The sequence below is a fragment of the Schistocerca piceifrons genome, chromosome 2 (assembly GCF_021461385.2).
Source record: "Schistocerca piceifrons isolate TAMUIC-IGC-003096 chromosome 2, iqSchPice1.1, whole genome shotgun sequence".
Lineage (NCBI taxonomy): Eukaryota > Metazoa > Arthropoda > Insecta > Orthoptera > Acrididae > Schistocerca > Schistocerca piceifrons.
Genome location: NC_060139.1, coordinates 991,260,096 through 991,283,800, shown reverse-complemented (window position 1 = coordinate 991,283,800; position 23,705 = coordinate 991,260,096). Strand labels below are relative to the sequence as shown.

The 23,705-nt window shown below is 39.5% G+C and overlaps 1 protein-coding gene across 1 annotated transcript; it reads right to left on the bottom strand.

The window, feature by feature from the left end:
• Positions 1 to 13,996: 13,996 nt before the first annotated feature.
• On the bottom strand, positions 13,997 to 17,153 carry LOC124776748 (ankyrin-1-like). Its single transcript, XM_047251872.1, has one exon. It carries the CDS (start codon positions 16,491 to 16,493, stop codon positions 14,478 to 14,480), a length of 2,016 nt encoding a protein of 671 aa, XP_047107828.1. The 5' UTR covers positions 16,494 to 17,153; the 3' UTR covers positions 13,997 to 14,477.
• Between the last annotated feature and the right edge of the window lie 6,552 nt (positions 17,154 to 23,705).

Sequence of the window (23,705 nt, the reverse complement as noted above, 5' to 3'; positions counted from 1 at the left end):
TTATTTTAAGCTTGATGACAGAAACAAAGACATGAAAAAATGAGTTACTTCCACAATTGAAATTATTAGAAACTGGCTCAGAGAATTTCTGTACAGTGTGGAAAATGTAAATTTGAAATAAAGCTCAGGTGCTGTAGTTTTGCCTCATGCCCTCTATCACTGTCGCCAGTCTTTACGATCTACAGTGTGTGGTGTATGTGATGCAAATTATGTACATGAGTTGTTGTTGTTGTTGTGGTCTTCAGTCCTGAGACTGGTTTGATGCAGCTCTCCATGCTACTCTATCCTGCGCAAGCTTTTTCATCTACCAGTACCTACTGCAACCTACATCCTTCTGAATCTGCTTAGTGTATTCATCTCTTGGTTTCCCTCTACGATTTTTACCCTCCACGGTGCCCTCCAATACTAAATTGGTGATCCCTTGATGCCTCAGAACATGTCCTACCAACCGATCCCTTCTTCTGGTCAAGTTGTGCCACAAACTTCTCTTCTCCCCAATCCTATTCAATACTTCCTCATTACTTATGTAATCTACCCATCTAATCTTCAGCATTCTTCTGTAGCACCACATTTCGAAAGCTTCTATTCTCTTCTTGTCCAAACTATTTATCGTCCATGTTTCACTTCCATACATGGCTACACTCCATACGAATACTTTCAGAAATGACTTCCTGACACTTAAATCAATACTCGATGTTAACAAATTTCTCTTCTTCAGAAACGCTTTCCTTGCTATTGCCAGCCTACATTTTATATCCTCTCTACTTCGACCATCATCAGTTACTTTGCTCCCCAAGTAGCAAAACTCCTTTACTACTTTAAGTGCCTCATTTCCTAATCTAATTCCCTCAGCATCACCTGACTTAATTCGACTACATTCCATTATCCTTGTTTTGCTTTTGTTGATGTTCATCTTATATCCTCCTTTCAAGACACTGTCCATTCCATTCAACTGCTCTTCCAAGTCCTTTGCTGTCTCTGACAGAATTACAATGTCATCGGCGAACCTCAAAGTTTTTATTTCTTCTCCATGAATTTTAATACCTACTCTGAATTTTTCTTTTGTTTCCTTTACTGCTTGCTCAATATACAGATTGAACAACATCGGGGAGAGGCTACAACCCTGTCTTACTCCCTTCCCAACCACTGCTTCCCTTTCATGTCCCTCGACTCTTATAACTGCCATCTGGTTTCTGTACGAATTGTAAATAGCCTTTCACTCCCTGTATTTTACCCCTGCCACCTTTAGAATTTGAAAGAGAGTATTCCAGACAACATTGTCAAAAGCTTTCTCTAAGTCTACAAATGCTAGAAACGTAGGTTTGCCTTTCCTTAATCTTTCTTCTAAGATAGGTCGTAAGGTCAGTATTGCCTCACGTGTTCTAGTGTTTCTACGGAATCCAAACTGATCTTCCCCGAGGTTGGCTTCTACTAGTTTTTCCATTCGTCTGTAAAGAATTCGTGTTAGTATTTTGCAGCTGTGACTTATTAAACTGATAGTTCGGTAATTTTCACATCTGTCAACATCTGCTTTCTTTGGGATTGGAATTATTATACTCTTCTGGAAATCTGAGGGTATTTCGCCTGTTTCATACATCTTGCTCACCAGATGGTAGCGTTTTGTCAGGACTGGCTCTCCCAAGACGGTCATTAGTTCCAATGGAATGTTGTCTACTCCGGGGCCCTTGTTTCGACTCAGGTCTTTCAGTGCTCTGTCAAACTCTTCACGCAGTATCACATCTCCCATTTCATCTTCATCTACATCCTCTTCCACTTCCATAATATTGTCCTCAAGTACATCGCCCTTGTATAGACCCTCTATATACTCCTTCCACCTTTCTGCTTTCCCTTCTTTGCTTAGAACTGGGTTTCCATCCGAGCTCTTGATATTCATACAAGTCGTTCTCTTATCTCCAAAGGTCTCTTTAATTTTCCTGTAGGCAGTATCTATCTTACCCCTAGTGAGATAGGCCTCTACATCCTTACATTTGTCCTCTAGCCATCCCTGCTTAGCCATTTTGCACTTCCTGTCGATCTCATTTTTGAGACGTTTGTATTCTTTTTTGCCTGCTTCATTTACTGCATTTTTATATTTTCTCCTGTCATCAATTAAATTCAATATTTCTTCTGTTACCCAAGGATTTCTACTAGCCCTCGTCTTTTTACCTACTTGATCCTCTGCTGCCTTCGCTACTTCATCCCTCAAAGCTACCCATTCTTCGTATACTGTATTTCTTTCCCCCATTCCTGTCAATTGTTCCCTTATGCTCTCCCTGAAACTCTGTACAACCTCTGGTTCTTTCAGTTTATCCAGGTCCCATCTCCTTAAATTCCCACCTTTTTGCAGTTTCTTCAGTTTTAATCTACAGGTCATAACCAATAGATTGTGGTCAGAGTCCACATCTGCCCCTGGAAATGTCTTACAATTTAAAACCTGGTTCCTAAATCTCTGTCTTACCATTATATAATCTATCTGATACCTTTTAGTATCTCCAGGGTTCTTCCATGTATACAACCTTCTTTCATGATTCTTAAACCAAGTGTTAGTTATGATTATGTTGTGCTCTGTGCAAAATTCTACCAGGCGGCTTCCTCTTTCATTTTTTAGCCCCAATCCATAGTCACCTACTATGTTTCCTTCTCTCCCTTTTCCTACACTCGAATTCCAGTCACCCATGACTATTAAATTTTCGTCTCCCTTCACAATCTGAATAATTTCTTTTATTTCATCATACATTTCTTCAATTTCTTCGTCATCTGCAGAGCTAGTTGGCATATAAACTTGTACTACTGTAGTAGGTGTGGGCTTTGTATCTATCTTGGCCACAATAATGCATTCACTATGCTGTTTGTAGTAGCTTACCCACATTCCTATTTTCCTATTCATTATTAAACCTGCTCCTGCATTACCCCTATTTGATTTTGTGTTTATAACCCTGTAGTCACCTGGCCAGAAGTCTTGTTCCTCCTGCCACCGAACTTCACTAATTCCCACTATATCTAACTTTAACCTATCCATTTCCCTTTTTAAATTTTCTAACCTACCTGCCCGATTAAGGGATCTGACATTCCACGCTCCGATCCGTAGAACGCCAGTTTTCTTTCTCCTGATAACGACATCCTATTGTGTAGTCCCCGCCCGGAGATCCGAATGGGGGACTATTTTACCTCCGGAATATTTTACCCAAGAGGACGCCATCATCATTTAATCATACAGTAAAGCTGCATGCCCTCGGGAAAAATTACGGCTGTAGTTTCCCCTTGCTTTCAGCCATTCGCAGTACCAGCACAGCAAGGTCGTTTTGGTTATTGTTACAAGGCCAGATCAGTCAATCATCCAGACTGTTGCCCTTGCAACTACTGAAAAGGCTGCTGCCCCTCTTCTACATGAGTAGTTTATGTATTTGCTGCCATTTTATCATGTTAGATTTGAACACAAAAGTCTTTAAAACATGCTATCACAAAACCTTTGTTCTACTTCTGTGTGACTTCTTTGTCATAGCACATCATCTGCATGAAAAGTACGTTTTTAGCTTTCACCCCTACCAGCACTCCCGTCACCATAGGGCCACTCCTCCTCTCCACACCTCCAGTAGTTGAGGTAATTTTACGTGTGTTACTGTGGTGTGCCCCCCCATGAACCATGGACCTTGCCGTTGGTGGGGAGGCTTGCGTGCCTCAGCCATACAGATAGCCGTACCGTAGGTGCAACCACAACGGAGGGGTATCTGTTGAGAGGCCAGACAAACGTGTGGTTCCTGAAGAGGGGCAGCAGCCTTTTCAGTAGTTGCAAGGGCAACAGTCTGGATGATTGACTGATCTGGCCTTGTAACAATAACCAAAACGGCCTTGCTGTGCTGGTACTGCGAACGGCTGAAAGCAAGGGGAAACTACAGCCGTAATTTTTCCCGAGGGCATGCAGCTTTACTGTATGATTACATGATGATGGCGTCCTCTTGGGTAAAATATTCCAGAGGTAAAATAGTCCCCCATTCGGATCTCCGGGCGGGGACTACTCAAGAGGATGTCGTTATCAGGAGAAAGAAAACTGGCGTTCTACGGATCGGAGCGTGGAATGTCAGATCCCTTAATCGGGCAGGTAGGTTAGAAAATTTAAAAAGGGAAATGGATAGGTTAAAGTTAGATATAGTGGGAATTAGTGAAGTTCGGTGGCAGGAGGAACAAGACTTCTGGTCAGGTGACTACAGGGTTATAAACACAAAATCAAATAGGGGTAATGCAGGAGTAGGTTTAATAATGAATAGGAAAATAGGAATGTGGGTAAGCTACTACAAACAGCATAGTGAACGCATTATTGTGGCCAAGATAGATACGAAGCCCACACCTACTACAGTAGTACAAGTTTATATGCCAACTAGCTCTGCAGATGACGAAGAAATTGAAGAAATGTATGATGAAATAAAAGAAATTATTCAGATTGTGAAGGGAGACGAAAATTTAATAGTCATGGGTGACTGGAATTCGAGTGTAGGAAAAGGGAGAGAAGGAAACATAGTAGGTGAATATGGATTGGGGGACAGAAATAAAGAGGAAGCCGGCTGGTCGAATTTTGCACAGAGCACAACATAATCACAACTAACACTTGGTTTAAGAATCATGAAAGAAGGTTGTATACATGGAAGAACCCTGGAGATACTAAAAGGTATCAGATAGATTATATAATGGTAAGACAGAGATTTAGGAACCAGGTTTTAAATTGTAAGACATTTCCAGGGGCAGATGTGGACTCTGACCACAATCTATTGGTTATGACCTGTAGATTAAAACTGAAGAAACTGCAAAAAGGTGGGAATTTAAGGAGATGGGACCTGGATAAACTAAAAGAACCAGAGGTTGTACAGAGATTCAGGGAGAGCATAAGGGAGCAATTGACAGGAATGGGGGAAATAAAAACAGTAGAAGAAGAATGGGTAGCTTTGAGGGATGAAGTAGTGAAGGCAGCAGAGGATCAAGTAGGTAAAAAGACGAGGGCTAGTAGAAATCCTTGGATAACAGAAGAAATATTGAATTTAATTGATGAAAGGAGAAAACATAAAAATGCAGTAAGTGAAACAGGCAAAAAGGAATACAAACGTCTCAAAAATGAGATCGACAGGAAGTGCAAAATGGCTAAGCAGGGATGGCTAGAGGACAAATGTAAGGATGTCTCACTAGGGGTAAGATAGATACTGCCTACAGGAAAATTAAAGAGACCTTTGGAGATAAGAGAACGACTTGTATGAATATCAAGAGCTCGGATGGAAACCCAGTTCTAAGCAAAGAAGGGAAAGCAGAAAGGTGGAAGGAGTATATAGAGGGTCTATACAAGGGCGATGTACTTGAGGACAATATTATGGAAATGGAAGAGGATGTAGATGAAGATGAAATGGGAGATACAATACTGCGTGAAGAGTTTGACAGAGCACTGAAAGACCTGAGTCGAAACAAGGCCCCCGGAGTAGACAATATTCCATTGGAACTACTGACGGCCGTGGGAGAGCCAGTCCTGACAAAACTCTACCAGCTGGTGAGCAAGATGTATGAAACAGGCGAAATACCCTCAGACTTCAAGAAGAATATAATAATTCCAATCCCAAAGAAAGCAGGTGTTGACAGATGTGAAAATTACCGAACTATCAGCTTAATAAGTCACAGCTGCAAAATACTAACACGAATTCTCTACAGACGAATGGAAAAACTAGTAGAAGCCAACCTCGGGGAAGATCAGTTTGGATTCCGTAGAAACACTGGAACACGTGAGGCAATACTGACCTTACGACTTATCTTAGAAGAAAGATTAAGGAAAGGCAAACCTACGTTTCTAGCATTTGTAGACTTAGAGAAAGCTTTTGACAATGTTGACTGGAATACTCTCTTTCAAATTCTAAAGGTGGCAGGGGTAAAATACAGGGAGCGAAAGGCTATTTACAATTTGTACAGAAACCAGATGGCAGTTATAAGAGTCGAGGGACATGAAAGGGAAGCAGTGGTTGGGAAGGGAGTAAGACAGGGTTGTAGCCTCTCCCCGATGTTGTTCAATCTGTATATTGAGCAAGCAGTAAAGGAAACATAAGAAAAATTCGGAGTAGGTATTAAAATTCATGGAGAAGAAATAAAAACTTTGAGGTTCGCCGATGACATTGTAATTCTGTCAGAGACAGCAAAGGACTTGGAAGAGCAGTTGAATGGAATGGACAGTGTCTTGAAAGGAGGATATAAGATGAACGTCAACAAAAGCAAAACAAGGATAATGGAATGTAGTCTAATTAAGTCGGGTGATGCTGAGGGAATTAGATTAGGAAATGAGGCACTTAAAGTAGTTAAGGAGTTTTGCTATTTGGGGAGCAAAATAACTGATGATGGTCGAAGTAGAGAGGATATAAAATGTAGGCTGGCAATGGCAAGGAAAGCGTTTCTGAAGAAGAGAAATTTGTTGACATCCAGTATAGATTTAAGTGTCAGGAAGTCATTTCTGAAAGTATTTGTATGGAGTGTAGCCATGTATGGAAGTGAAACATGGACGATAAATAGTTTGGACAAGAAGAGAATAGAAGCTTTCGAAATGTGGTGCTATAGAAGAATGCTGAAGATTAGATGGGTAGATCACATAACTAATGAGGAAGTATTGAATAGGATTGGGGAGAAGAGAAGTTTGTGGCACAACTTGACCAGAAGAAGGGATCGGTTGGTAGGACATGTTCTGAGGCATCAAGGGATCACCAATTTAGTATTGGAGGGCAGCATGGAGGGTAAAAATCGTAGAGGGAGACCTAGAGATGAATACACCAAGCAGATTCAGAAGGTTGTAGGTTGCAGTAGGTACTGGGAGATGAAAAAGCTTGCACAGGATAGAGTAGCATGGAGAGCTGCATCAAACCAGTCTCAGGACTGAAGACCACAACAACAACAACTGTGGTGTGGTGGCTATGCTGACTATTGGATGACTTAACAAGTCGCCAGCCAATAAGAGATCACGCAGACCACCGGCAGTACACCCAATTCAACGAGATCTCTCAAAATTGCCAGGAAAGTCTAAGAACTACAAGAGTTCACTAGCCAGAAATGGGCAACATGCCCTTGATTATGACTGGGCATATTCTTTGAGACTCAGAGTTTGAATTTAAATGGTTGATTATTGATATTGCTGCAGAATACAGAAGATAAATGTTGCAAGCTATGCTGGCAGCACCTCTCTCACATCTCCCCTCTCCACAACAGCCAATATTCCCTTAATTCTGCCACCACCCATAGTGCAAACCAACTGTCTTTTGAGCCATTTACCATTTGTTCAGTCACATCAAATGTCAATTGGAAGAAAATGGGATGAAGTCAAGCGAGATGCCAAATAAAAATTTAGAACCGAAGTAAATCTTACTAGGAACAAATGTAACATCAGGGAATTTTTAGCATTGATCTTATGGGTTTTTCACATGGGCTACAAATTTCTGGTGTACAATTATGAAAAACATAAAAATCAGAAACTGTAAAATCAAATTTCCAGGCATATATATTTATAAATTCTTTTATGCAGAAGGAGCTGTTAAGCAGATTTGATTTCAGTTTATGTTTGGATATAACAAAATTTTCTATTACATTCTCTACTTTATGGGGTAAGTAGTTAAAAATTTTCATGGCTGCATACCTCACTTCTTTCTGTATCACGAGTGATAACACAAGTCACTTCTTCTTCAAATATTATAATGTGGTTTTGGAATCATCATTGATCATTGACAACTAACTTAAAGGAATTAATGTACCACGAGGCTGTTGTCAGTAGGCCGGCTGTTTAAAGATCTAACTACAAGAGGTTCTAGATTAGACACTACTCATTATCCTTATTAAGTTGGTTCAAATGGCTCTGAGCACTATGGGACTTAACTTCTGAGGTCATCAGTCACCTAGAACTTAGAACTAATTAAACCTAACTAACCTAAGGACATCACACACATCCACGCCCGAGGCAGGATTCAAACCTGTGACCGTAGCGGTCGTGCGGCTCCAGACTGTAGTGCCTAGAACCGCTCGACCACTTCGGCCGGCCCTTATTAAGTGATTCTGAGCAACTACCACTTTCTTCATAAAGGCAAGTTACCTCAGAATATGATACGATAAGAGGTTAGAGGGTGAAAACACGAAAAGTAAGGCAACCTTCTGACAATGTCATCTCCAAAATCTGTAATTATCTGTAACACAAAAGTTCCAGAGCTTAGGCACTTAAAGACGATCTATAACATATGATTTTTGGTTCAGATTCTTTTTAGTATAAACATCTATGAACTTAGAACATTCTATTTCATTTACTGATTTGTCCTTGTCCATTTTCTGTAGAGTGTGTTAATAAATACTCAACTAGTGGCTCATTGTCCGAGGATATTTTAATGTTGATTTTTTATTGCCTGATAGTACTGATTAAGGATGGCTATAGTTGTTGATATGCAGCTGTGATTTGTTTGGTAAGATAAATTTCCCAGTGTAAATTGAAGGTCATAGTGCAACAGCTACTAATAAGTTGTTCTTCACCAAACTACTGTCTGTGATTTGGGTGTAAATTCTCTTATAAATAGTTTACCTGACCTTGTTGGTCAAATGACCAACATCTACTTCTACATCAACTTACATACTCTGCAAGCCATGATACCACTACTAGTCATTTCAGTTACTGTTCTTTACACAAATGGAGCAAGAAAGAGAGAACTGTCTCTATTCCTCCATATAAGCCCTAATTTCTCTCTTCTTGTCTTTGCAGTCTGTACGTGAAATGTATGTTGACAGCAACAGAATTGTTCTCCAATCAGCTGCAGGTATTTGTGCTCCAAATTGTCTCAATAGTGTTTCATGAAAGAATGTCATCTTCGTTCGAGGGATGCCCATCTAAGGTCACAAAACATCTCTGTAACACTTGCATGTTGATAGAACCTACCAATAACAAATCGAGCAGCAACCTCTGAACTGCTTTGGTGTCATCCTTTACAACCTGATGGTGACGTCATCCTTTACAACCTGTTCCTTATGCAGTCTCCTTTATAGATGAGCGAGACTTTCCTAAAACTTGCCCAATAAACCGAAGTTCGTCTTTCCACCTTCCTTATCACCATCCTTACATGCTCATTCCAGGTGATATCACATTGCAACATTAGGCCTAGATATTTCGTAGAAATGACTCTGCCATACAGCACACAACATACACTGTATTCAAACATTACAGGATTGTTTTTACTACTCGTTTGCATTAACTTACATTTTTCAACATTTAAAGCAAGTTGCCATTCATTGCACCAAATAGAAATTCTGTCTAAGTCATCATAAGTCCCTCTACAGTTACTCAGTGACAATACAGGGTCATCAGCAAACAGTTGCGCTCACCTATTGGATCATTTAGGTGTATAGAGAATAAGAGAATTCCTACCACACTTTTCTGGGGCAACAAAACAGGCTCAGATAATAATAGAAAATTGCATGGTTCTACTGTTCATTATATGCCTTAAAGCAACTGTTTGTAACAAGTCAAAATCAGTACCCTATAAACATAGATGTAATTACACCTGACAAAAATTATTTTACCAGACACAAAAACCACAGCCACTTTAAAATCGCAGAAATTTTGTGCACCATAAAAAGATAAATATTATGATCCTATTGTCCTTCCAGGTGAGTTGACTGAGTTTCCAGCAAGGTGAAACCACCGATGCCAGAAGAAACTGGGAATCATCATTCACTGAAATATAAAAGGATTTCAGTGCATTCACTCAAGTGGAATACATAAAATATTACACAAGGAAACTACTGTACAACAAAACCATAACCATTCAGAGAGTAGAAGAATTATGGAAAAGTAGAAGAGAACTACAAACTATAAAGCAAACAACGTAGACAAATAATCTATTTTTTAAACATTTCCGACAGTACTTTGAGCCCTGTTTTTCTAAAATCAAACAAGGGTAGAGTGCAATAAAAGCAGGGAAAATGGGTGGATAACACCTGCAATTAAGTTATCTTGCATCAGGAATACAGAGCTCTACTTAATTTAGAGGAAAAGCTGTAGAGAAAAATCCATTACCAATGGTATTTTTAAGTCCTCCAAGCTGTTATCTGAGAGGCTGAATCATGTACTACGCAAAATGATACAACATTAAAATAACAAAGCAAAAATTAACTTGAAGCATTGTTACACAAAGAAACAAAATAAAATATAAAATAAAAACAACCAACAAATGAATCAAAGCCAAGTAAATGAATCTAAGATTCCACATCACTGTGACAATGACACACTGAAATTCTTGGCCACAAATATATTAATTAGTTGCTCATGATAGCAGCAAACATTGCACCTGGTAATAAAAAACTGAACACGTGTGAAACAGAGTCAACCAAGTACGCACTGTAAACACCATAACAGACACCAGTGTGAAATATACTACCCACAACAAGATAACAAAACCATTAGGTCACTGACACAGGTAAATCTTTCAGCTATGTTTTAAAATGCCACCCATGACTTTTGTGATTAGTCATTTGCTAGAAGCATCTGTAAAAACTGATACACCCAAATCAGCAAATTGCAAATCCATTTCACTCATTCTAGTTTTGGTCTAAACATTTTCAGAAAGTGATTTACAATATAATACTAACTCATTCTGAGCAAATCTGCTTGACTGCTTCTCAGATTTGCTCTCATAATGGAATCTCCACTGAGAAAGCAATATATATCCAAACAACTAAAACCATGGCAGACTTCACAACAAAAATTACCCTGCTACTATGTTCTATTACTTCACCAAGCTTTGGATTAGGTGAACCATAAAATTTTATTAGTTTAATACAAACACGACAGCCTTAATGGCAAAATGCAATTACATGTATAGAGAATCACAGCAAAACAGAACATAGATCACACTGATAAAAAGTATTGAGTCCCATAAGATTCAGCGTTGGATCTGCTTCTGGTCCAACCCCATATAAAGGAGCTCCTACCAACTTAAAACTGTTGTTTGCAAACTATTATTTGATGATAATAAGCATGTTCACCTGGTGCAAGTCTTTCGAGTTGACACCACTTTGACAACTCGCATGTCAATGGGGATGAAATGACGGTGATAAGGACAACACAACAGCCAGTCCCTGAGCAGAAAAAATCTCCGACCCAGCCGAGAATCGAACCCGAGCCATTACGCATGAAATTCCATCATGCTGACCACTCAGCTACCAGGAGCTGACAACTCAATAATAATAAACTCAGATTAGGCAACTACTGCACAGGCCTACATGATTCACAGAAAACAGTTTAACCCTTAATCTTACAAACAGAAATATTATGCAATTCTGAAACAATAATAGTTGAAAAAAATAAACATTAAAGGTCAATCACCACATGAAAACTTTGTACAAAATTATTTGGTTAACACCAAAATGGAGTCACATAAATCAAGAGCCTCTTGAAGACAACAGTATTAATTTATTTTACATACACTCATTCCTTGTAGACTGGGGGAATGCAAACTGTTGTATAACCACCAAAACTTAAAATCAGAATCACAAGCAATGTAAAGGTACAAGATTCATCTCATCCCCTTTCCCTTCATTAAAGATATTAATCCTTCCAAAGCTGTATGGTTACAAAACAACAGTCATTCTAACGGGATTCTTAAAAACCTCCAATGCATATCACCTCCCAAAGCTGTATGGTTACAAAAGAACAGTCATTCTAACGGGATTCTTAAAAACCTCCAATGCATATCAGCAAAACAGTTCTGTGCACACTCATAGAACAAGAAATTGCAAGAATATTCTTGTCTCCCATGCCAGAACATCTGTCTTAATCAGGATAGTCTCCTTCACAGTGGAACACAATTATACATTCATATTCCTAACACCAAGTTGGTAAAGATAGAAAGCCAGTTTAAAAATGGCCTAAGTCAACTACAATAGATCAGAGTTTCTACTCTGTAAATGAATTCCCCACCCAAGGAATTGGAATTTTGTAATGTACAATTATCAGCCATACTATATCAGTCATGTTTGTGATACATTTTATGATTGAAAGACTGTATTGACATAGTCATTTGTATTTATAGTCAAACTTGTCCACAGTAGTCACCCGACATAAATTGCATTAATGTAGTTACAGACTTGCAATGTTCATCTCCGTATTTTCTATCTGCACATCTGTATAAGATGTCACAAAACCAAAACAAAATCAATAAATAATGAAATTGTATTCTGAGGCTATGAATCTTAAGGAAATAACACAAAATAGTCTCTTCGAAGATGGTAACCGTGTATCTTGATTAGTGCTTTTCAGAGACATTGAAGATCCTACTCTCACTTACAAATACACATTTCCTATATTATGATATTTGGTAACAATAAACTGTTTCAAATAAACCGTAATTTACACAATCAGATCTTACCCCGTTGGCAATATTCGGGATGGGTTGCGTATTCTGGTACACAGGTCTTCAACAGTGACCTAATGAATGAAATTCGGAAGCCCTATACATCAAAAATAAATTAAAAAATCACTCACTTTTCACTCATTCCATGAAGCACCTAATCATTGAAATTCAAGAACTGATGTCTCCTGTTGAATGGTTGACAATTAGCAATAGCCACTTGAATAAGCTTCTACAGTTACAGGTTTCTAAATATAACCTACCAACAGGAGATATACAACAGTTACTTAGTATATCTGAGGTAATAGTTTCCCCTCTCTTTGCAAAGTAGCGGATTCTTTCCTAATTTTATTATGTTAAATATAGCAGGAGAGAGAGAGAGAGATTATAAGAGGTCTTCTGAATATATAAGATAATCTTGATAATCTACAGCTACCAGCTACTAGAAGTACGGGTCTAGTGTAGCAGGGGATACAACCCGTCGGCTTTGGACAATGACGTCACAAGTCGCCAGATAGCAGTTTACCATTTTCGCTTTTGCCGTTATGTTTCAGTTTCGTTTTTTTACTGATTGCTTAATAAAGTGGATCTGTTTATTCTATCTCGTGAGATTTTTTTTTTAAAAAGCCAAAAAACACTTATCAGCCACTAAAGGGAGCTACAACACTAAGAAGAATCGCTTCTCGATTGGCGACTTGTGACGTCAATGTCCAAAGCCGACGGGTTGTATCCCCTGCTACACTAGTCCCAGAAGTACATATTAGTGTTCACATCTACATGAAACCACATTTGTAAAATGTTCGGTGTGGAGATGGACAACAAAACCTATATGTTTATTTTCCAAAAGGTATTGAACCTCCCATACCCTATACTATCTTTCAGTACATTCCTTTACGGTTTTTCTGAGAGAGCTCACTAGTGTTAACCAGTTACCTTCATCATCTGACAGTTGGTTTGTAATGGAACCTCTATAAAGAAAGAATAACTAGAAGTATATATTAAGTGTTCACATCTACATGAAACCACATTTGTAAAATGTTAGGTGTGGAGATGGACAACAGTACACCCCTTTACAGGTTTTCTGTTAGAGCCCACTAATGTTAACCAGTTACCTTCATCATCTGATAGTTTGTATGTACTGGAACCACTATAAAGAAAGAATAATCTAGCACATAATTTTACGCTTTCACTATCAAAAATCTTTTCTTTAATGTCACACACAAATGGAAAATGACAAATATTGAGGTATGTCTTTTACAGTATTTGGATTAAAATAACATCACTGTATTTGGATGACATTCCCATTTGTATGCATCACTTCTTGTTAATTTCAATTCTGATCACTACTGTAGTTATCTACACCTGAATCGCAGTTCCTAATTGTATAATTATGGACACTGTACCTATTTTCAATGTCAGATCCATACAAGTCATAAGTAGTAGCTAGAGTATATAACGGTACAGAATTACACATTCATATTTCAATACAGGGCATGTATTTTTATTATTTTAAATACAGTTTAAACATCAAACTTCATACATTCTTAAATGCCAACATATGAACATGTTTTGCACAATTAATGGAGTGATTAACTGAGGCACTGTTAGAAAATCACATGCATTGTGGGGCTGTAAAGAAATATTTAACATACTAATTATTTTCACATGCTTCTAACAGTGAAGTGAGAGAGAACATTAAATATACACAGGAACAATACATAAGACTGTATCAGTTCTCTAATAAAAACACTAATATTATGAAAATTTATGCATGAATCTAGACTTTAAGCTTCTGAAGTGCTTTACATCAGAAAATGCTTAGTGGTAAATATTAACATGAATACTGATGCTTAGGGGCATTCATACCAATCTGATAAGCAATACCAGATTTTCAAACCTTAATGTTGTTTAAACACTTTATAGATTACAGGACACTAAAATATCCCTTGACAGAGTACAAAATCTCAGGAAATCAATATCAAGTCATGAAACTTGAACTACTTCAGTCAAATCATTCACTGCCATAAATGAGTAATAACAAAGTAATCTACTCTATTAAAATGAGTAATAACAAAGCACTCTACATTATTACAAATCACACAACAATTTACAAAGTTCCTCATACCCATTTTTTGAAGCTATTTGTGTCAGAGTTTCTTTATTTATATTTTTGCAGTTTTTTGTGGCAAGAAATTCGGCATATTGTGTGCCCTTCAATTCATTTAACTCTTTTAGCACTGTATTATCCTTTTTCCTTATTCTTGTAAACATACTTCTAATCAGTTTTAGAGTCTCTGAAACTTCTTTATTTCCTCCTTCTTGGGCGAAATGTAGAGGTGTTTTTTTGCCCGTTTTGGTTTTGGCATTATACACTGCACCATGTTTCAGTAAGGTGCACAATATTTCATGATGTCCAAATTTTGCTGCATAATGTAAAGGAGTAATGCCATTACTGTTGCTGAGATTAATATCAACCCCATTCTTAAGCAAAACATTAACAACGGCTAACTGTCCTTTCCAACATGCATACGTAAGTGGTGTTTCATACTTGATACTTCTGCTGTTGACTGGTGCCCCTTCTTGAACACATTTTTCAATTTCAGCGCAGTTAGCTGTTTTCACTGCTTGAAACAGCTTTCCGATTGTGTGCAATACAGCGCTTATGTTCTCGTTTCTTTGTTTCGCAGCAATCTCTGAAACGGTAAAGTTACCAAACTGAGACAAGGCCTTCGCATCGTAATATGCACCATTCTCTAACAGGCACCGAGCAACTACCGGATCGTTGGCCTTTACAGCTAGGTGCAGAGCTGTTTCATCATTGTTTCGTTTGGCATTTATATCTGCTCCGTTTTCAATGAGAGTTTTCACGGTATTTAGTTTCGAATCTCGGCCCTGTGCACGACATTGTTCCGACTTTCGGAGAGAACCGTCTTCTGCTGCTAAATGAAGTGGCGTACAGTTTTTGTTATCAGTTACATTAACTTCGGCTCCTTTAGCCAAAAGATATTTGACTACGTCGGCATGCCGGTAGATTGCTGCGAAATGCAATGCTGTTGTCTGCTCGCAAGTCCTCGCATTAACTTCAGCACCATTGGCGATAAGAATTTTTATAGTATCCAAACAGCCTGTAACAGCTGCACTGTGCAATGACGTCCACTTTCGATCGTCAGTGGCATTAACGTCAGCTTTATTCTCGATCAGGATGTTCGTTATATCAACGGAATCGTACATTGCAGCAAGGTTCAAGGGTGTTATTCCAGTCCTGTCCCTTGCATTCACGTTAGCTCCTTTCGCAATCAAAAGTCTGGCGGTTTCTGCTGGGTATCCGCTCTGTGCTGTATTATGCAAAGGAGTCCTCCATCCCACGTCATCTCTTTCATTGACATCTGCTCCACAGTTAATCAAAAACTGACTTACTGCAGACTGTCTGTTATGTGTGGCCGCATGCAATGGGGTAATGCCTGCCAAATTCTTTGCATTAATCTCAGCCTCGTTCTGGATCAGCAGCTTTGTTATGTTAATATTTCCCTTTTCTGCTGCGAAATGCAATGGTGTCGAACGGTCTGAATTTCTAGCATTTATAACAGCACCCTGTAGTATAAGAAATCTGGCTACGTCTTCAAAATTCTGCGCCGCAGCACAAAATAAAGGAGTATGTTTTTTGTCGTCCTCAGCATTTACGTCTGCATTCGCAGAAACCAACGCTTCCACTATGGGCAAACGGCCGTTCTGCGCTGCAACGTGCAGCGGAAACACTCCGGAGCTACTCTTGGCGTTCACATTAGCGCCGGCATCAATCAAAGTGAGCGCGAGGTTCGGGTTAGCATTTTTAGCTGCTATATGTAACGGCGTCATGCCCCGCTCCAATTTCTTCGACATTGGAGTTGGGACGGACGCCTGTGCATTTACATTACAACCTCGTGTTATAAGTGTTTTAAGAATGTCCAAATGGCCCTGTTCGGCAGCGATATGTATCGGTCGTACCTTGAACAAGTCTGCGGCTTCGACGTCTGCTCCTCTCGCCAACATTTCCATGACACCTTGCAAGTTGCCGGCTTCTACTTCCGCATGGAGGAGTGCTGTCACGATGTCGATCGCGTACATGGTTCACAAAATACGTCGTGGACAAGGGAAACAGCTTAATCAAACACAACCTTTTCCTGAACAAACTCTTGAAATTTCTACCACAGTCCACCGTCGTATGAAAAGCTGCTTGCGAATCCCTAACACAAGCACTCAAACAAATGAAAATACATCTCTCAGGTACTCCAACATCGGCGACATTAATCCACGTCGGTAGTTCAAAATCAAGAGAAATGTATCTACGAAGTGGTCAAGCTGATACTACCGCAAAATAACACTACAATCATTGCACAATCTCATTGAAATACTAGCAATACACAACACTTCAAAACTCACACTCCGCTCCTCGAACAGCCCTATTCAAATATGAATAGTACTGCCGACACGTCGAATCCTTCAAAAATGTGTGTACTTGGTGAATCCCCTTCGCGGCGTCAACAGGTACACCAAATTTAACAGACGGACTTGTGTGATTAACAACTACACACGTAATACACCTCCACAATCGCAAAATGCAAAGAGAACTGTAATATCACAAATCCGTATGTGTCTTGTGACAGCTATAGCGAACATTCAAACGTACACTCTGCACTCAATATGCGCACGTAAACTCTCAGAATCTGGCGCCAACTGTTGAGACAAAACTATCGCCTCGGATCCACCCCTGTGCTCGGATCTGCCGACAACGCCTTGCGTTTTCCCCACCAGATACCGCTCGTGCTGCTTACTCCACAGCTGATTTTAACTGATGCTTATTGACCGGTCCGTTGCCGGTCCACACACAACGATTTGTCTGCGCTCATCACAACTGCGCAGACAAAGTGTAGTACGCGGACCGGAAATTTGCGCATATATGACATGCACCCAAGTTGGAGGTTATCTGAGAAATCTGTGCACACAAATCACATCTACGCAAATATATCGCGTTTGGACAGGAGATCGCCGCAATCCTGGCGTGCGAAACGTTTTTGATTCAACTGTTCGTTCTTCAGTCTAGTGAGCAGCGAAGGGGTTAAACACGGAGTTGCTTACAATACTGTAATTGAGTAGTTATACAAAATAAAAATAAAAACATTCTTTTACCACAGAGAACGCAACGAAGTCTATTCGATCCAGAGACTGGGAACATCAAATATATACGCAAGCTTGTGTTATTTTGAATTTCTCTGATTACTGACCAATCGGGAAACACAGAGAGCCAGTACGAACACGATTGATTGTTTGACAAACGTCTAATCAAACAATAACGGACCTTGCCGCTTATTTGCTGTACACACACTACGATTTATTTATTTACGTTTAGGTCCAACTGCCAACTGAACCTTCCAACGTTATCTGCTAGGCGATAGTGAGCAGTAATGTTCTTAAAATAGTCCCTTGTGGTATGCCAGACGCTATTTTTAGATCGGATCATATCTCTCCGTTCAGAAAGACAAATTGGGTACTATTTTCTAGTAATTCTTCAGCCTAGTCACATAGCTGGTCTGATCGTCTGGTAAGCTGGTATTTCGTTCATGAGGTAATTAGGGAATTGCATCGAACGCAAGAGGGTGAGATTGCAAACAAGATAATCCGCCCCTCCCCCCCCAACACCCAACAGGAATCTGGAGTACAGACTTATTCAGTGCAGAAGACTCATACACATATAGAAATAAGTGTGTAGGTTCCGCTAGAATGTAAGTTTAGACAATATGAGCTGAATGTGGACGACTAGAATGAAAAATACTATGGCTTTAGCATTGTTACATGACTTATGTTTGGTCCCTACAATGGTCATGGGAAATTGCGCCATTTCCTCCGGCGCACTTAAAGTTCCACTCTGACCTAAAGTCAAGGCAGATGCAGCGCTGGAATGGGGCGCCAAATCTCTCTCTCTCTCTCTCTCTCTCTCTCTCTCTCTCTTATCGACTCTCCCCGTACCTGCTGTTCAGATACAACCCGACGCAAAGACTTCTACAAAGCAGATCGTAGGGCTAACCCCTGAAAAAAAGCGGCCGTGCTTGTTTCAAACACAATAAAGCCACTGCAAAAAAAAATCGTCAGTTGTCGGAAAAGTACGATAGTTTTTTGAAACATTTGCTTACACGTTTTTATCTGGTACATATTCCACACTTTGCGCGACAGTAGTGCTTTTGTACTAAAGTTCTAATTTTTCGAGTTTTTTAGAAAAATTATTCGTTTACAACACGCCTTAAATTGTTATAACAGTATTCTGGGCGTTTTAAGGTTTTTTGAGGTGCATGATCAGAGTTTTTATGCTTTACGTAGCTAAAGGCCACTGCCAGTCAGGGTGAGCCCCATTCATGGTGCCCTGATTTGAGTAGAAAAAGTACATCACAACATTGTCAACCTTTGAAGGTATGTCGATGGACCCGTATTTTAGTTTCGACGAAAGCAGCTCCGTTTTACTACGTTGTACGCCTATGCGCACTGCATGCCTTCTAGTCAACTTGGCAACCAGTGTCGAAGAAGGCAATAATGGAAGACGGCGTAGCACAAAGGAGCGGTTTATTTCCCGCCTCCCTTTGTTACGCGGTACAGCAGCGAACTCAGAAACAAGGAAGGAAGAATGAACCACAAAGGAAGCAAGCATCCGCTCCGTAAAACGTATGTTTGTCAGATTCGTTGTTTCCTACCACCGCATTCGTGAAACAAGCACACAGTCGTACCAACACAGTTTGTTAAATCTGATTTCACTCTGAGGCAACTGCCACGTTGTGTGTATCGTGTTGCTAAGTGATTTGACACTGTACGCTATTCATATTAAGGGCGGCAATTGATCATCGGTCTTGGCACACGTTCACGGCCGTTGTCACGCCATTGCAAGTAGGCCCAAATTATGTTAATTTAGTTTAATTTGTGGTGAGGTATTATGGGACCAAACTGCTGAGGTCATGGGTCCCTAAGCTTACGCACTACTTAATCTAACTTTAACTTACGTTAAGGACAACACTCACACCCAACCTTCGACGGGGGAAGTCACGCGGACCGTGACACGGCGTTCTACACCGCGTGGCCCCAAATTATGTATTAAATATTTACCGTTAATGAAACTTTTAAAGAGGTTCTAAACCAAGGTTACACAAATCACAAGTAGTCCAGGGCCAAATCAAAACTAGAAACTAAATCACGGGCCACAGCATCAATAATGTTGGATATAATATTTGAAATCAATGAAAATTGTTCATTATTCCAATTATTAATTATTTTATTATATGTTTTCGTTGAACTGTGACACAGAAACAGCCGACATGCTGTACAGATATATAAACTTGGTGAAATCAAACAAATATTATTTTTAAACTCATGAATAAATACATTGTTTTCAAAATATTTTTATTAAAAGACACATTTAATAACGGCGAGGAATACCTATTTTAACAGCACACTAGCATGACAAACGGTTACGGTTTTCATAAACAGTATAAAAATAGTAGTAAAGGAGTTTTGCTATTTGGGGAGCAAAATAACTGATGATGGTCGAAGTAGAGAGGATATAAAATGTAGACTGGCAATGGCAAGGAAAGCATTTCTGAAGAAGAGAAATTTGTTAACATCGAGTATAGATTTAAGTGTCAGGAAGTCGTTTCTGAAAGTATTTGTATGGAAGTGAAACATGGACAATAAATAGTTTTGACAAGAAGAGAATAGAAGCTTTCGAAATGTGGTGCTACAGAAGAATGCTGAAGATTAGATGGGTAGATCACATAACTAATGAGGAGGTATTGAATAGAATTGGGGAGGAGTTTGTGGCACAACTTGACAAGAAGAAGGGACCGGTTGGTAGGACATGTTCTGAGGCATCAAGGGATCACAAATTTAGCATTGGAGGGTATCGTGGAGGGTAAAAATCGTAGAGGGAGACCAAGAGATGAATACACTAAGCAGATTAAGAAGGATATAGGTTGCAGTAAGTACTGGGAGATGAAGAAGCTTGCACAGGATAGAGTAGCATGGAGAGCTGCATCAAACCAGTCTCAGGACTGAAGGCAACAACAACAACAAAGAACAACATAAAAATATACTAAACTGAAACAAAGCTTTAATGTGAGACGTTGCATCTCACGTCAGCTGACAAGTTTTTCAAAGTCTGGAGTCATATTTGACGTTGAGATTTTAAGTTCTGTTTTCTAAACGTTCTTCAGTTACACAAGGGCGAAATTTGCTTTTGTTTAAGTTCAGAACAGAAAATATTTGTTTGCATATGTAAGTGATGTAAAACATGCTGAATGCTTTAACTGCTGCATCTCTTAGGTTATTAAATTTATTTCTGTCCAAGTGTTTACTGATATCCAGAAGACCACACTCTTTGTGCTTGGTTTTATACCTTGGAGAACACTTAATTTCAATTATCTCCACATGTAAGTCCATAGGTGTCTTTCCTGGGATTATAGAAAAAGGATCTTCAACACCATGAACACTGTTTCCTCCGCTTTTGACAACGCAAACCTCTTGTGTTCTTCAACTAATTTATCAACGCAGCGAAAAATGTCATTGCCAGCACAGCATGTTTCTCTGAAGAAATTATTTTGCAAGCATGAAAATGTATAGGCCATGTCTCCTTTCCGTAATCGGTTTTTGAAGTGTGCAAGTTTCATTTTGAAAGCACATACAGCTGCCAATGAGTTTACCTGTAGTTTTGAGTCCAGCTCATTTAAGTGTGCCGTCATATCATTGAGAAAACATGTCACTGACCCAATCTTCATTTTTCAGTTCAGGAAGGTCATCTGCATCGATTTTCATAAATTCTACTATTTCCTCTATCAGAGAGAAAAAGCACTGTAATACTTTCCCATGACTTAGCCAACTAATGTCCGTATGATACAATAAAATCACGAATTTCTTGCTCACTGTTTATTCAAGAAATCCACGATATGTTCATTTTTAAGCCCTCTTGAACGGATGTAGTTTATAACAGAAACATGATATAGCCGGACCCCAGAATTTTGCTACATAACACTTATTGATGAACAATATAGTGGAATTTGGTTATTGTTTATCCGGCTTCTTCTTCCAATGGTGTTATTGCATATAACGTCTCCAGATTCAGACATTAAAGACTGTGTGATTTTTGTAACTTTTTTAGTAAAATGTCTGAAGTGTACAGTAATTATTTTTCGTCAAATGCATAGTCTGAACAATATAGCTACTATCCCTGACAACTGCAAATATACATAATAGTATCTTTTCTTGTTTTATAAAAAAGCGCTCGTAATAGCCACTACGTCTTCTGTTCGTCTTACTTCCGTTTCCCTTGTTCTTGGAGAATGGGTCATTTACGTTGAGGAAGTGTGTATGCTGTATTAGCCTTGTAACTATTGAAAGTAAACTTCTGATCCCTCATGTCAATGTTTTGAACATTTAAACAATTTCTAGCAATTTGCAGCTGATGCACCGCCGGGAAACAGAACGTCGCTAGTGTCAATTGTGTGCCGCCATTATACAGCACTTTAAAATGTTGCAAAATATTTCATGTGTTTTCCCACAGTTGCAGCCACAAAGAAGTTTAAAGTTTTCCAATTAATAATAGGCTGCATAGCCGAGAGCTTGTTTTATTACAGTGTCAGTATTTACAATATTTTAGATCCAAGTTATATACAGCAGCTTTGGCCTTGACTACGAACGAAAGAATCTCAAAATATAGACTATAAATTGTTTAGACGCTTCTTACGATAAAAGTGAAGCCACCAACAAAACGTAAATGCAAAACCAGTATTCTATTCTCTTTACATATTCTTATTTCATTGGCTTGCCTACGGAAGTCTGACCTCTAACGTATGCAAATTTACGTCCTTTATAGCCAGGCTTGGTATCGGAATATCAATTAACGGACCCGTAAGCAAGAATAAAATGAAATAACTGGCACCCTTTTACGTGGAGCCAGAACAATTGATACGGAAATATTAACACATACAGGGTGGTACATTGATAGTGATCGGCCCAAATATCTCACGAAATAAGCATCAAACTACAAAGAACGAAACTCGTCTAGCTTGAAGGGGGAAACCAGATGGCGCTATGGTTGGCCCGCTAGATGGCGCTGCCAAAGGTCAAACGGATATCAACTGCGGTTTTTTTTCTTTTTTTTTATAGGAACCCGCATATTTTATTACATATTCGTGTAATACGTAAAGAAATATGAATGTTTTAATTGGACCACTTTTTTGCTTTGTGATAGATGGCGCTGTAGTAGTCACAAGCGTATAAGTACGTGGTATCACGTAGCATTCCGCCAGTGTGGACAGTATTTGCTTCGTGATACATTACCCGTGTTCAAATGGACCGTTTACCAATTGCGGAAAAGGTCGTTATCATGTTGATGTATGGCTATTGTGATCAAAATGCCCAACTGGCGTGTGCTATGTATGCTGCTCGGTATCCTGGACGAAATCATCCAAGTGTCCGGACTGTTCGCCGAATAGTTACGTTATTTAAGGAAATAGGAAGTGTTCAGTCACATATGGAACGTCAACCATGACCTGCAAAAAATGATGCCGAAGTAGGTGTTTTAGCTGCTGTCGCGGCTAATCCGCACATCAGTAGCAGACAAATTGCGCGAGAATCGGGAATCTAAAAAACGTCGGTGTTGAGAATGCTAAATCAACATCGATTGCACCCGTACCGTATTTCTATGCACCAGGAATTGCATGACGACGACTTTGAACGGCGTGTACAGTTCTGCCACTGCGCATAAGAGAACGTACGGGACGATGACAGATTTTTTGCACGCATTCTATTTAGCGACGAAGCGTCATTCACCAATAGTGGTAACGTAAACCGGCATAATATGCACTGTTGGGCAACGGAAAATCCACGATGGCTGCGAAAAGTGGAACATCAGCGACCTTGGCGGGTTAATGTATGGTGCGGCATTATGGGAGGAAGGATAATTGGCCCCCATTTTATCGATGGCAATCTAAATGGTGCAACGTATGCTGCTTTCCTACGTAATGTTCTACCGATGTTACTACAAGATGTTTTACTGCATGACAGAATGGGGATGTACTTCCAACATGATGGATGTCCGGCACATAGCTCGCGTGCGGTTGAAGCGGTATTGAATAGCATATTTCATGACAGGTGGATTGGACGTCGAAGCACATGTGGCCCGCACGTTCACCGGATCTGACGTCCCCGGATTTCTTTCTGTGGGGAAAGTTGAAAGATATTTGCTATCGTGATCCACTGACAACGCCTGACAACATGCGTCAGCGTATTGTCAATGTATGTGCG

Bases quoted from the DNA above. Each gene is read 5' to 3' on its own strand.
- LOC124776748 (XM_047251872.1), bottom strand. From the start codon at position 16,493: ATGTACGCGATCGACATCGTGACAGCACTCCTCCATGCGGAAGTAGAA.